Source organism: Pseudochaenichthys georgianus, chromosome 9 (assembly GCF_902827115.2).
Source record: "Pseudochaenichthys georgianus chromosome 9, fPseGeo1.2, whole genome shotgun sequence".
Taxonomy (NCBI): Eukaryota; Metazoa; Chordata; class Actinopteri; order Perciformes; family Channichthyidae; genus Pseudochaenichthys; species Pseudochaenichthys georgianus.
In genome coordinates this window covers 20,344,462-20,356,792 of record NC_047511.1, presented here as the reverse complement: position 1 = coordinate 20,356,792, position 12,331 = coordinate 20,344,462, and the positions used below count along the sequence as shown (strand labels likewise).

General features: G+C 40.5%; 1 protein-coding gene across 1 annotated transcript in view; it reads left to right on the top strand.

The window, feature by feature from the left end:
* The first annotated feature begins 2,536 nt into the window (after positions 1–2,536).
* tmem8b (transmembrane protein 8B) overlaps positions 2,537–12,331 on the top strand; it is a 52,141-nt gene continuing 42,346 nt past the window's right edge. The window contains exons 1-4 of the mRNA XM_034090371.1: positions 2,537–2,697; positions 7,147–7,336; positions 7,892–8,099; positions 11,890–12,023. Of these exons, the coding sequence (XP_033946262.1) occupies positions 2,616–2,697; positions 7,147–7,336; positions 7,892–8,099; positions 11,890–12,023 (614 nt within the window). The 5' untranslated portion in view covers positions 2,537–2,615. The remainder of the gene's footprint in view (positions 2,698–7,146; positions 7,337–7,891; positions 8,100–11,889; positions 12,024–12,331) is intronic.

Here is a 12,331-nt window from a genome sequence, read left to right as displayed (position 1 = left end):
TGGCTGATTATGCTTCATGCTCTTCCACCACTAGTGGGATCATTACCAAACTGTATGAAGACATTTTAAAAGCTTCACCTTTTATGTAAGCAAGAAACACTTTCCAGAGGTTTTGAGGTCTAATGATTGGAAGTGTTCATGTTTTCAAGGACCACAGAAATGTAGAAGGTTAATCAATCTCGGTGGTTTGTTAAGATTTAGGATTTTGGTTTTTGACCAAGCCTTTCTCTATGACAGTGACTGCTTTGCCGTGATTATGTCTCACTAGGTGGCTGGCAGGTCTTTTTTAGGAGAAGAATGGCTGTCTTTCCATTTTATGATGAGAACAGTGGCTTTGAGTTGTTGCACCACTTTGCATACTAGAAGATTACAACATTCCTTGCATCATCTGTACACAGACAGATGACCTCATTAACAGCTATGTGCAGCCAGTTTGTCCGAAACTTGAAAGTCTTGGGACCAAAAACCATAAATTCCAGGTTCAAAAGGAAAACATGTCAAACCTTGGAACAAGACTGCAAGCATTTTTAACTAAGAAATGAATTGTAGTTTTGCGTCGTATCAGTGCTGTCCGTCTTCAAAATGTGACTGCATTATAGGGATACATGTCTACAGCTGATGGACACACCAGACTGCTTCATTGACACACAGTGCAGCTGTGTTTAGCACTTTGACAAGGTCAGTCATACACGATTGGTTGCTACGCGTAGGTCGTGGTATCTAGTGAACTTTGTTGCCGACCAAATACCAGCTACCAACGAGCTACACACAGCGCTCACAACAAAGAGTGTTTTGTCAATTGTTCTTGCCACATTGTTCCATATCTTCAGCAAAAAGACAAGTAAGTACACAACACATCTTGCATGTTTCCTAAGATTGAACTAAATGTCTTCTTAGTTGGTCTCTGAAATGTACTATAGTATTCTGTTGGTTTTTAGTTGGACTAATAATATAGGAATCAATAACTGGTTGAAATGGTGCAACAAAATATGTTTTTCATCCTAAAATCATGTTGAGGGAGTTGGGTTAGTTTAAGGTTAGCAAAAAGTAATTGTCACAAAGTGAATTTGAACCTACTTATCATTCTCAACCTCCTAGACATGTGTTCTTAATGCAGGGTAAAACTCTGCTTAATGATTCATTTGTGTCAAATAAATTGCGCCCGACTTGTTTCTGGAGCTCATTCGCTCTTGTCAGATCTGCTTGGACCGTCATGACTCATGTTGACGTCACACCACAGCCTAAACATAAACATGACTGAGATTTCGAGTCAGTCTGGGCCATGGATTATTGATGCAGACATTGGTACAAATCTTTGTTCCCCCCCACCCAAATAAGTCTGTAGCCTATTCGACTGCTGAATTAGAATATATAAATGTCCAGGAGAATAATTTGTGTATTAATGAAAAAAAAGCTACGCCTTGTTTTTCAAATAGAATAACACAATAACAAAAATGCAATTATTTTGATACCATCTTCATTCAAGTCCAGTGCAACTTAATGTCATTATTGGTTCAGTAATTTAGTTAACCTTCATTGTATAAAAGATACACCACTGCTGCGTGTTGTAAAACTAATTGCAAAACTAACAAAATGTGTATGTAATAATACATTTGTATGTATTATCTCTTCGATTTACACACGGTATCTATTGCACGTCTGTCCGTCCTGGGAGAGGGATCCCTCCTCTGTTGCTCTCCCTGAGGTTTCTCCCATGTTTCCCTTTAAACTGTGGGTTTTCTCTGGAACGATGTGAGGGTCTAAGGACAGAGGGTGTCGTATTGTCATACTGATATTCTGTACACACTGTGAAGACCACTGAGACAAAGGTAACATTTGTGATATTGGGCTATATAAATAAACATTGATTGATTGATATTTAATTTTACCTTATTAAAACCTGAATAAACATTATCCTTCTCTTTGTTATTAACTGGAGTTGAATATTTACAATAAACACGTGTTTCAACGATATATTTCACAATTATTATATATTCATTAATGTCTATATGTAATTCCCATAAGATTAGGAAATTTCAAGTTAACAATACGTTTTAAGATGTAAAAGAGAACAAAGGGGGTTTGCATGAAAAAAAATGTGATTCTTGTAAACCTACAAGTAGCTGTTTTATTGCCATGTTGTACCTGCAATGCAGAAAAGGCTGCAAATGTCTAAAAGATAAAACATTGCTTATGACACAGGTGTTTCTGAGTTCAGGTGGCTGAACTGGATCAGATCAGGTCAGATGCTTGGATGCTCCCCCCAACTGTGTGTCCCGGTTCCCGGGTAAAGAGGCAGCAGCCGCCAGGGCAGCTGCAGCCTCTCCCGGCTCGGTGCTGTGTGGTGGCCCGGACGCCGGAGTGACGAGCCTTGTGGTGCAATGCACGTCTGCAGCGTGCCCAGACTGACAGGGCCGGAGGTCCAATGAGATAAGTCGACATATTGAGGTTGTCAAATCAAAGCCAAAGGGGAGGCGCTGTCCAGTCGTCGTCTCAATTACGTCATGCACAAACAGCTGGTCGTTGGCAAAAAATCCGTAAAATATGTAGACCAGCAAAGCGACTGAGAACTGCATCCGGGCTGGAGCCCTCCACTACATTTTTTGCTTTTAACGATGTGGCAGCTGGAGCGCCTGGGCTCAGGATGTAGCCCTCCGAGGCTCCTCTTGCTTGTTTACTATCTGTGCGCTCTTGGAGGTGAGTGCTCTCCATTCAGTGTGTGCTGCTTTGATTCGCGGGGAGCTGTTCCTTTTGTCGGGGTGCTGAAAACCTCGGAGAGCAGCAGCAGCATCGGGTCCAGTGTGTCCTTTGATTGTAGTCTACTAAACATCCACAGCTGCGGATTCTATTCTCGGTCAACAGTTAAAACCGTGTTTAATAAAGACATGCTTCACTTATGTGACGCATAGAAGCTGCTGCTAATTATGGCACGCAACACATTGACAGATGCTCCAATATGTTGTACGATATGTTACTGAGGGATGTATGTGGCCACAAGAACATACATTGTGCTGGACGCGTTCATTGTTGGTGCCTTTGACATTTGTTTGTCGGTGTTGTGCTTTGTTAGAGACAAGTTAATAAACGTGTCGTTGGCAAAATGGAAAAATATTGCTGGATTTATAAGACAATAAGTAACCTTGTTATTTTCTGGTTCAATTTAGTCTAAATCTAAATGAGAGGATTTCCTTTAATAATATGGCAATATTTAAGTAACATCTCTCAAATCCCTTTGATTTCTGCTCCTTTTTATCATAAAACATGACTTGAAAAATGTACAAGATGCGTTAAAATGTCTAAGTTGTTTTCCTTTAAAAGAGATCAATCTCACGAAAACACCAATAAGGAGTGTTTGGTTCTTGTGTTTTTGGGGTCCATACACCCAGTTTATTTGCTGCTTCAAGACAGAGGCATGAAACAAAAAGCTCAGAGCTCATTGTGAGACAACAATGAATCCATTCCTTTTGCACACGCTGTGCTGCTGCGGTCAAAGAAGACCTTAAAGGTCTGTCTGAGGATGTTGCAGTCCCCTGACAGACTTGTTGCAGTTTCTCTCCATCCGTGTTGTTAAATGCTGAGACTTGGTTGAAGTCAGTTAGAAGAATGTTCCCCCCTTTACCCTCTTTTTCTTTGTATTACAGTAAGAGGGGTCAGCGTGATATTTTAAGATTGAGTCTTAAATCCAGAATGTAATGCTCATTAATGATCAGCAGGAAGTCGTCTATTCAGTTAGGTTTGTGTGTTTGACAAAGGGGATACAATTAATTGCCAGATTTTGATTTTGTTTCTTTATGTATAAGAAAAAATCTTCAAAATCCTGCCAAGTGAAGAGATGTTTTAAGAAGCAGCATTTACCTACGCCTTTCCAAAAAGATGAAGTTTAAAGACCATCCTGCTTAGCATTCAGGGATAAATCTCTGGTTGAGATGACAACAAGCCGGATTATGCTTGTATTAAGCCTCTAACAGGGTAAAACAGTGGCTGGGAGGTGCTCATTGAAGATTACTGAGAGGACTGAATTCAGAATGCCTGTAAGCACTCTGCTGTCTTTATCTTCAAATGTCTTTATTCAGCTGGCAAACTAAAATGTTTGAATATGTTCACCCTGAGAGCAGGCACAGTGTGCGGCTGCTGAAACTGAGACATTTCCTTTGACTAATCTTTGTTTTTCACATAGAGCCGGTTTATAAATAGATGCAGGTTTGTTTGTTCTATTTATAATAACTTGGCATGTCAGTTACAGTCATGTATTTCATTTGTCACAAGAACATTTCACAATTGAAGTGTTCAATTGTCAATTGAGTGATTCCAACTTGCACATTTTCAGAAAGGTTTACTTGAATAAGAAAAAAATGATCTGCTGCACACTGTCAACGCTTACGTACATTTGTTTAAAAAAGCAACATTTTGGTACAGGCAGGCATTACCTCATACCAAGACATAGCAGTTTAGACCATGTTTAATACAAAGAGATGCCTTCAGTAATATAGCTACTCAAATGTCTCTGACTTGTGAGCAGTTCAACTGAGGGGCAATTTTCCTACAAAGAATCACTTGAATAATTTCCTAAATGTGAAGAAGTAAGACTACAAGAAAGGAACCATTTTAAAAGTGTACATGTAGCAGGAATTGGATCGGTTTTGGTCCTTCTCCCCTTAATAATAGCTCAACCTCTTTTGGGGGTCCTTAACCACAGCTTTGGCAACCCCTCATTTAGAGTGTATAATACCTTATGTTTCATGTTATAATGGGGATTGTTCAAAGATTCAATTCAAAGATTCAATGTATGTAGGGATGCGCAATCCATCGTTGTCTAATGGCTATTTTTAAATAATGCAGCTTGACAATATCCAGATGTCCACTGACTTGTTCCTCTCCAACAGGTAATGAACCGGTTACAGTGTGATATTAAGCTGCAGTGGTGTTAGCTGTGATCTGTAGCTGGAACAAGAGGTCTGTCTCTTTCTAGTCAGACAAGCAGAACGTCCAGGAGGCTTACTGCAGAGTGACTTCAGCAGCGTTGGGGCCACCCTCCACCTTTTGAGTTAAAGCACTTGAATGTGTGACATGGAAGCAGTTTCTCCTCAGCCTCACTCACAGACATCATTGTAATGAAATTGCAAAGAAGAACCCAAATGCAAAGCAGGCTCACATATATAGCGCAGAGAAACAGAGGGATGAGAGTGAAAATTAAGGCTGAGAGCTTTGTATGGGATTAAGCCTTTGCTCTTGACAGCAAGATTGCTTCATTCTTTTGAGTTTCTGCCTCCTTGTTCTGCTTCTTTAGTATTCAAGGTTGCATCCTTAGGTGAGGGCTTTGAGGACTGGTAATAGTGCTGGGGAGAGGAGCGTAGCGGAGACAGGTTTCTCTGTTTCCTAACACGCTTTAGAACACACTGCACATTCAAGAAAACCTTTTCCTGTATATGCTTCCACAAGCTCCTCGACACTATAGATCACATGTGTCAAACTCAAGGTCCGGGGGCCAAATCAGGCCCGTGGTGGATTTAATTTCGGCCCGCAGGATAATTTCGAATTACTATTAGATCTGGCCCTCCGGTATATTGCACGCACACCTTCACTCCATCCTGAGGGTTTCCTCAGCTCAGACCCGAGCCCAAACAAAGATAGAGCCATACGAAATGAATAAAACTGATTATTTAATGTTTAATGTTGTTTTTATAGGCAATCATTTAAGCTTTGTTAGTTCCAGGTTTAATATGTGCAATACGTTCATTTCAATAAGTTTCGCAATAAACATTGAAACAGTCCGGCCCTCGACGAGTACCGATGTTATAATGTTGGCCCACTGTGTATTCGAGTTTGACACCACTGAGGCTTGCTTTTTTACTCCGTCTCATCATCAAGGTAAAAGCAGAAGCAGAAGCAAACCATGCAGCTGCAAATGACAGCATTAGTTCTGTGTGCTCGCTTACTGTGTCGTTGCAACTCTTAAACAAATTGGGCTCATGCTGTTTTAGAGGCACAGGCTTTTCATTGCATTCAGTTTTCTGAGCTTTAAGTATACTTGTACAAATTGCAGGTGAGATAAATTATCCCCAAAAGGAAACTAAACAGACACCGCCACAGGTATTCCAAGTACAGATGGTAGAAAGGCTTGATATGCATGAACACAAAGGGACTGTGTCTCAAGTGGAAAAACAAACCTCTCATTGTTCTGTGAAATATTGCCGTGTTCCTTCATATCCACTCGTCCTCATGTTCTACTGAATCTTATATAGAAGACTATATAGTTATAGCAATTAACTGACTCACACTTCATTCCCCCCCAGATTCTGCCCACCCGCTGGGTGTAGCTCGATGGCTCATGTAGGTAATGGCAGATTACAGCTGTCACATGTTCCGCTGCTTTTATATGCAGAGCCTTCCCTGCATGTAATCCAAGGATTTGACATTATGCAGGACGCGAGTGAGCCTGCATACATCTCCCTCCACTGCTTTAGCAGGAGTTAAAGTCTGATCTAGCTCTCTGCAGTGTGTCGGGTTCAAGGAGATGCTTGTCGTAAAGGACTTAAGACGGATAGACTGCGTCTGCCTCTCTTCTGTTTACAAGAATGATAGTGCTGAGAAAAATAGAAAATGTTTGTACGTGAGATTCAATCTTTTAAAAGAAAAAGTCTTACATCAGGGGAGGCGAGGTCCAGCCCTTTGGCTCAGACTGAAATCAGTTGGCAACTACGGGGCGGTTGCTATTGGATTTTGTGAAGAAACAAATGATCCCCAGAGGATGACTTCTGATCGCATTACTCTGTGGGTAGCGCCGCCTGTGGGTCAATGTTTTTAATTACTATGTGAATAATATCTACCAGATTATCTACATTTCTAATCATCCACTTCTTTGTTTTGTGTCTCATCATCAGCCACATCTGAACTGTGCAGTGTACATGTGCAGATGTTAGCCTGAACAATAAGTTGGTGCTTAACCATAGCATGTAAGCATTGTATATATGATAGCACGCTATATTGAACTCAAAACATTGCTGTACCTAAGTGAAGCCTTAAAGCAGTAAGAATGGCGGTAGACTCTTGTTGATCAAAGAAGGCCTCTCTTAATGAGGCTATATCATGTGTTCCATACATTCATCCTCACACATATTCAAAGCGTCCTTCCTCTGTTTCCCACAGATTGCCTTTTTGTGACTGAATACTTCACCCGAACGCCTCGTAAGCTGAATGCTTTCAACTCCTTTGCCAGTGTGGAGCTGTTCCACTTCAATGTGCCTGACGACACCATGATGGCCGTATGGAACCTCATCACTTTCAAGGAGCAAGGGGGCACGTTTGGAGACAGCTGCCCCAACCGCAACGTGACTGTGTAAGACGAGGATCACAACTTATCTTTTATGGAATGGAGTCGCTTGTGCTCAGCTTTTTCTTTAGTTGCTCTTTTGTAAAGGTTGGATACTGAGGGAGTTCCGTCTGCTCCTTCTCTAGGGTATACATATATATATATATATATATATCAACAAGAATATTATGCATTCTACCTTTGGGGAAAGGGTCCAGCAGCTGCTTCAACTCAAACAGTGTCAGCTATTACTGTCAGCCTCGACGTATGCAGGGAACTGCTGTTAAAACTGCATTTCACTTTTCACACGCCTTTCAATTTGCATGATATTGGTCATAATATATTGTTTGTCATGAGAGCTGGCATCTCAGGTGATCTTCTCTGCGCCTGTGGTGTTGTGATTGACGTGGATGTGCGAATTAATGTTTTGGATTTGAATTTTGCATTTTTCAAATAGAAGATGCCATCTGTGCTCATGCCATCATCTGTTCTTATATATGAATGACTTATTGGCAGATGCCTCTGTAATTTGTGAAAGCATAAGGCCTAACAAGGATTATATTTTGCCTTTGTGTTTAATAGGTACTTCAGGTCTGGCGCTCCTCCAGTAATAAACCCCCTGCACACCAGCTTCCCTCGGGATACAGTCGTCCCAGGATCCTTTGCTGTGACTCTTACCTGGACTCTTCCAAACCGTACAACCGGAGCATTCAACGTGACCAGCCCGCTCCCTGGAGACTGGTTCCTAGCCGCACATTTACCCAAGGACGAAGGCAAGATCTCTGTCAAGGTGAGCCTGAACATTTCACACAAATCAACATTGTAGGTTCAGGTTTGAATATGAAACCCTGAGATGATGCTAACATTGGTCACTTTTGTGTTTCTGAACCATATAGTTGCTTTTACAACTTACGATATCCACCTTTCATCCTTCAACATGCAACAGCTCTGTGATACTATACTGTACATTGGCACAGTGATGCTTTTGAGCTAAGTGCTAATATGCTAATGCCAATGCTAAGATGCAGGTGTATTGTTAGCTGTCAAAGTTCGGTGTGATATCAAGCTGTTATTTGGTAGTTTTTCTCTTATCACTATGTGGCTGTTACGGGTGTTGTTAGCTTTTGGTACTGAAAGGCAAGTATTGTATAGAGTATGACCTGATGCTGTTTAAGTTATTACATAAAAGTCTGAACCATCGAAGTGTTGTTGTCAATACTCAATATCACAAATATGTATTTACGTTTTTTTTCAGTGGAAAAGTAATATGTGAGGTACAAGGTTAAAGCCATTATATCTTATATTTTATATATTTCACTGCATAAGTGACCAGCTTATAGTGGCACTAGTTAAAAGTCTCCGGATGCCAGTCAGTAGGATGTATCCTTTAGGCATCATGAATGGCTAATTTACCTAATACCTAATTTCATGGCAATCCATCAAAAAGCTGCTGTCAACCTCAAATATCAACCTCAGAGGAAAAGGGGATCACAGAAGTTGTACTGAATATTGAACTAACAGACCAACATTGCCATGCCTATACTCCATATACAGCCTTAAAGGTGGGGTAGGTAATTTTGGAGAAACCAGCTCGAGTGCGCTAGAATTTGAAAATACACAACCGGAAAAAATCTGCCACTTCCTCACAGAGCCCCTCCTCCAACACACACGAACGCGCACATGACCAATGAGGGCACGAGATAAGTCTGTGCACAGATGGAAGGCTGACAGGCAGGTAGGCCAACCAGTTACTTTAGCCGGGCCGACTCGGATGATTGGTCGTGCTTTTTACAGTACTACGGCTTCCACTGATGACATTTTTTTATGGATTTTTTTGTCAAAGCATTTAATGTATTCATTGCTATCGGGATGTTAAGAGGATTCCATCGAATATAACAAAAAGTGTTTCTGAAATAAATTACATACCCCACCTTTAATACATCGCAACCAGAATCAGCTGTTCAGGGCAGCAAATGAGTCACTTTATACTATAGTTATACATGAATCGCTAAAAGAGACTGGTTAAAGATAAGCTTATTCATGTGAAAGTGTTATTTAAGATGGTTTGAATGACATCGTTATCGAAAATGTTCTTCATGGTTACTTATCTCCCCTCCATGAAAATAATTTAACATGAATAAATATGATGTAAGTGTTGGTTGGGATTAGTATTCCTGATAGTGCTTCCGAGCTTTAAAAAAGCAGAAGAGTGTTTTCTTCATCTCATCATGTTCTCCCATTTGGCCACATAAAAAGTCCTGCTGATTCACTTTAAAGGCAATTTATCTGTCATTGGCATGGTATTCAGTTGTGCTCCCTTTGTGGCTTCCATTGGCGGGCAAACGTTCACCAGGAATGCACAACAAGCAGAAATATCATCAAAAGTTGAAATCAACATTGCATGTACAAAGGCATTGGTTTGCTTTGGGGGCTCTGAGAATAGAAGCTGTGGCTGAAATCCACTGACACACTGTATAGATGGAAATTACACATTCTGCCATCTGAAGCAATATTTCAGAACCATTCTGTGATGTTATCAGATCAGAAAGGAAACACGGGTGGAAGCGGAACAGGAGGCAATGCACTGTGCATTTATAAGAATCTCAGTAAAAATACTGAACACACAGGGTAAGGATTTAGCAACCAGGAACAAAGAAGCAGTGATAAATAGCCTTTCCTGTCAAATGCATTATGTATATGTTCTTATGGGACCTTCCGAGATGTCCATTGTTTGAGAGGCAAGATCCTCTGTATATGATCATAGTATTTTATTCAGGCAAGTCTCTCTGAAAATCATTGACCTGTATACCTCTCTTTTGTAACAAATTGTTGAATATATTGGTTTATTTTTACCTTAAAAGCAACCATTTGATCTTGTATCTGGGTTATGGTGATGCTTTAGTAACATACCATTAAAAGCAAGGGTTGTGGGAATACTTTAAAAACAATAACTCTCAACACAATCAATCACAATTCTGTAGGGGTTTCTTTTCTCTTACTTACCCTTTACTCAAACAGACTTACCATGTTATGATGATCGTTAAAATCAAGCTATTATATGATTTATTAGCTTTTTATTAAATGCTGGATATTTGCCAGTCAGCGCTTGCAACAGTCAGAACAATGAGGCTCACTCCCAGTGTGAACATATTGCCAAGCAGTGTTTAAAAGTGGCATTATGTATCATTTTGGCACATAATCACTAATTAAAGTTTCCACCTGTCTTATAAATGAGCATATATCAAATACACTAAGGTTTCTAAGATGATATGGTCTTTTTCCATTTGAAGTATTATTACCGCCACAAATCCTTCCAGTAACAGCCTTATAATTATATTGAGAAGTAATCCTTTCCGTCTCATTACAGTATAGTGTGTAAATGGAAGTATTTATGCAGGGAGGGAGGCGTGTGGTGCAGTGCGTTGGTGTTCGGATCAAGGGGTGACAGGTTCAAACCCCACTGCAGTCAGCATGTCGTTGTGTCCCGGGGCAAGACACTTCACCCCAAATTGCTCCTGTGGGGATTGTCCTCAGTATTGAGTATGTAAGTCGCTTTGGATAAAAGCGTCTAACAAGTGACATGTAATGTAATGTAATGTAATTCATATAAGAAACTCAATGTACTGTGATGTACACCACCAACTGACTGAAAAGTGACCATAGAGTTCAATAAAGCTCTACATAAGCTTTCAAATGTTGCATTTATTGCAGCACTATTGCGGAGGATTGCATTAGATTGTTCAGGTGTACCTAATAAAGTGAAAGCTCAGTGTATACCCCAGAGTTTTTCCTCAAATTGCATAGTCTCATAGGGTCGCTCTGGCTGAAAGAGCTAAAGTAATGCAATTAGGAGAGTTTAAGTGCTATATGGGCTAGATGGACTTTTAGAGGCTTTCTGCCAAGGCTGAAATTCTGCAGAACATAAATGAATGCCTATATCTATTTTTGGCATTGGAAAGAGTCACATTTAAAGCCATCATAAGATGTCTTCACTTATACTGTAAAAACATTGGCCTTAAAAACTCCATACTGGTTGAGCCTTAATTAAAACACAACTTGCTCTACAAGACACATTTGCTGGTCCAACTGACAGGCTGTAATAAATCAAAAGGTCACCTCGGCAGCTCCCGGACTAATGACATGCCACAGTAATTGTGGCTCGAGTAGGCAGGGTCACTGATCGTCTGACAGGAATGAAGGGCCTCATTTGGCATGGACACCTGTCCTTTTGAATCTGCCGCAAAAAGAACCCCTTTCTCTTTTTTAAAACAAATGATTATGTGTGGAAACAATGCACGGCCTCCTGGCTCGGAGTCATTCTGTGTGCTCAGCTCATCTCACAGAGTAATGCACATCGAGCATTAATGGTTCAGAACAACATGAGTGAACTACTGGCTGCATATTACGCTGTGTGGCAGGCGGAGGGAGGACAGAGCCATATTAATCCAGCAGGCTGACACAAAGTCCATTAGGATTGATCAGCCAGTCTGAATTATATCTAATGTCCTCCTTACCAGCGTTTAAGAAATATTGCTGAGTTAACCGCTAACATGCCGTCTGCTGCTGTGTTTTGTTTCTAGGGTCTCTCTGAAGAATGCCAGTATCTGTTTCAACCTCAGCTCATTGTCCAGAGGCTCGTTGGGATTTCGGTGCTTTACCCTGGATACTTCATTGACCAGATGATCCCTGTCCATAACAGATCTGCACTTTATAAGTAAGTCTTCTATTATTCCCCACCACACCTCTTCATTTCCTTCTTATGGTTCTTTCTCAGTGTTCTCTGTGAGCTTATTGTGCATTTTCATTTTAAAAGATGCAATTGCAAAGTGTGTGCTTACAGTGTGAGCATCTTTATTGACTTCCTCTTCTCTAAAAGTCACCTCAACGTTGTGAGCAGAGGAATATGAAAAATATATATTTATATATATATTTTATATTCTTATATTCTTATATATCTGCCTAAAAAAAGCAAAGTATGTATTACCCTGGGAGCAATTCATATAATTAAAACTGAAAAGACAC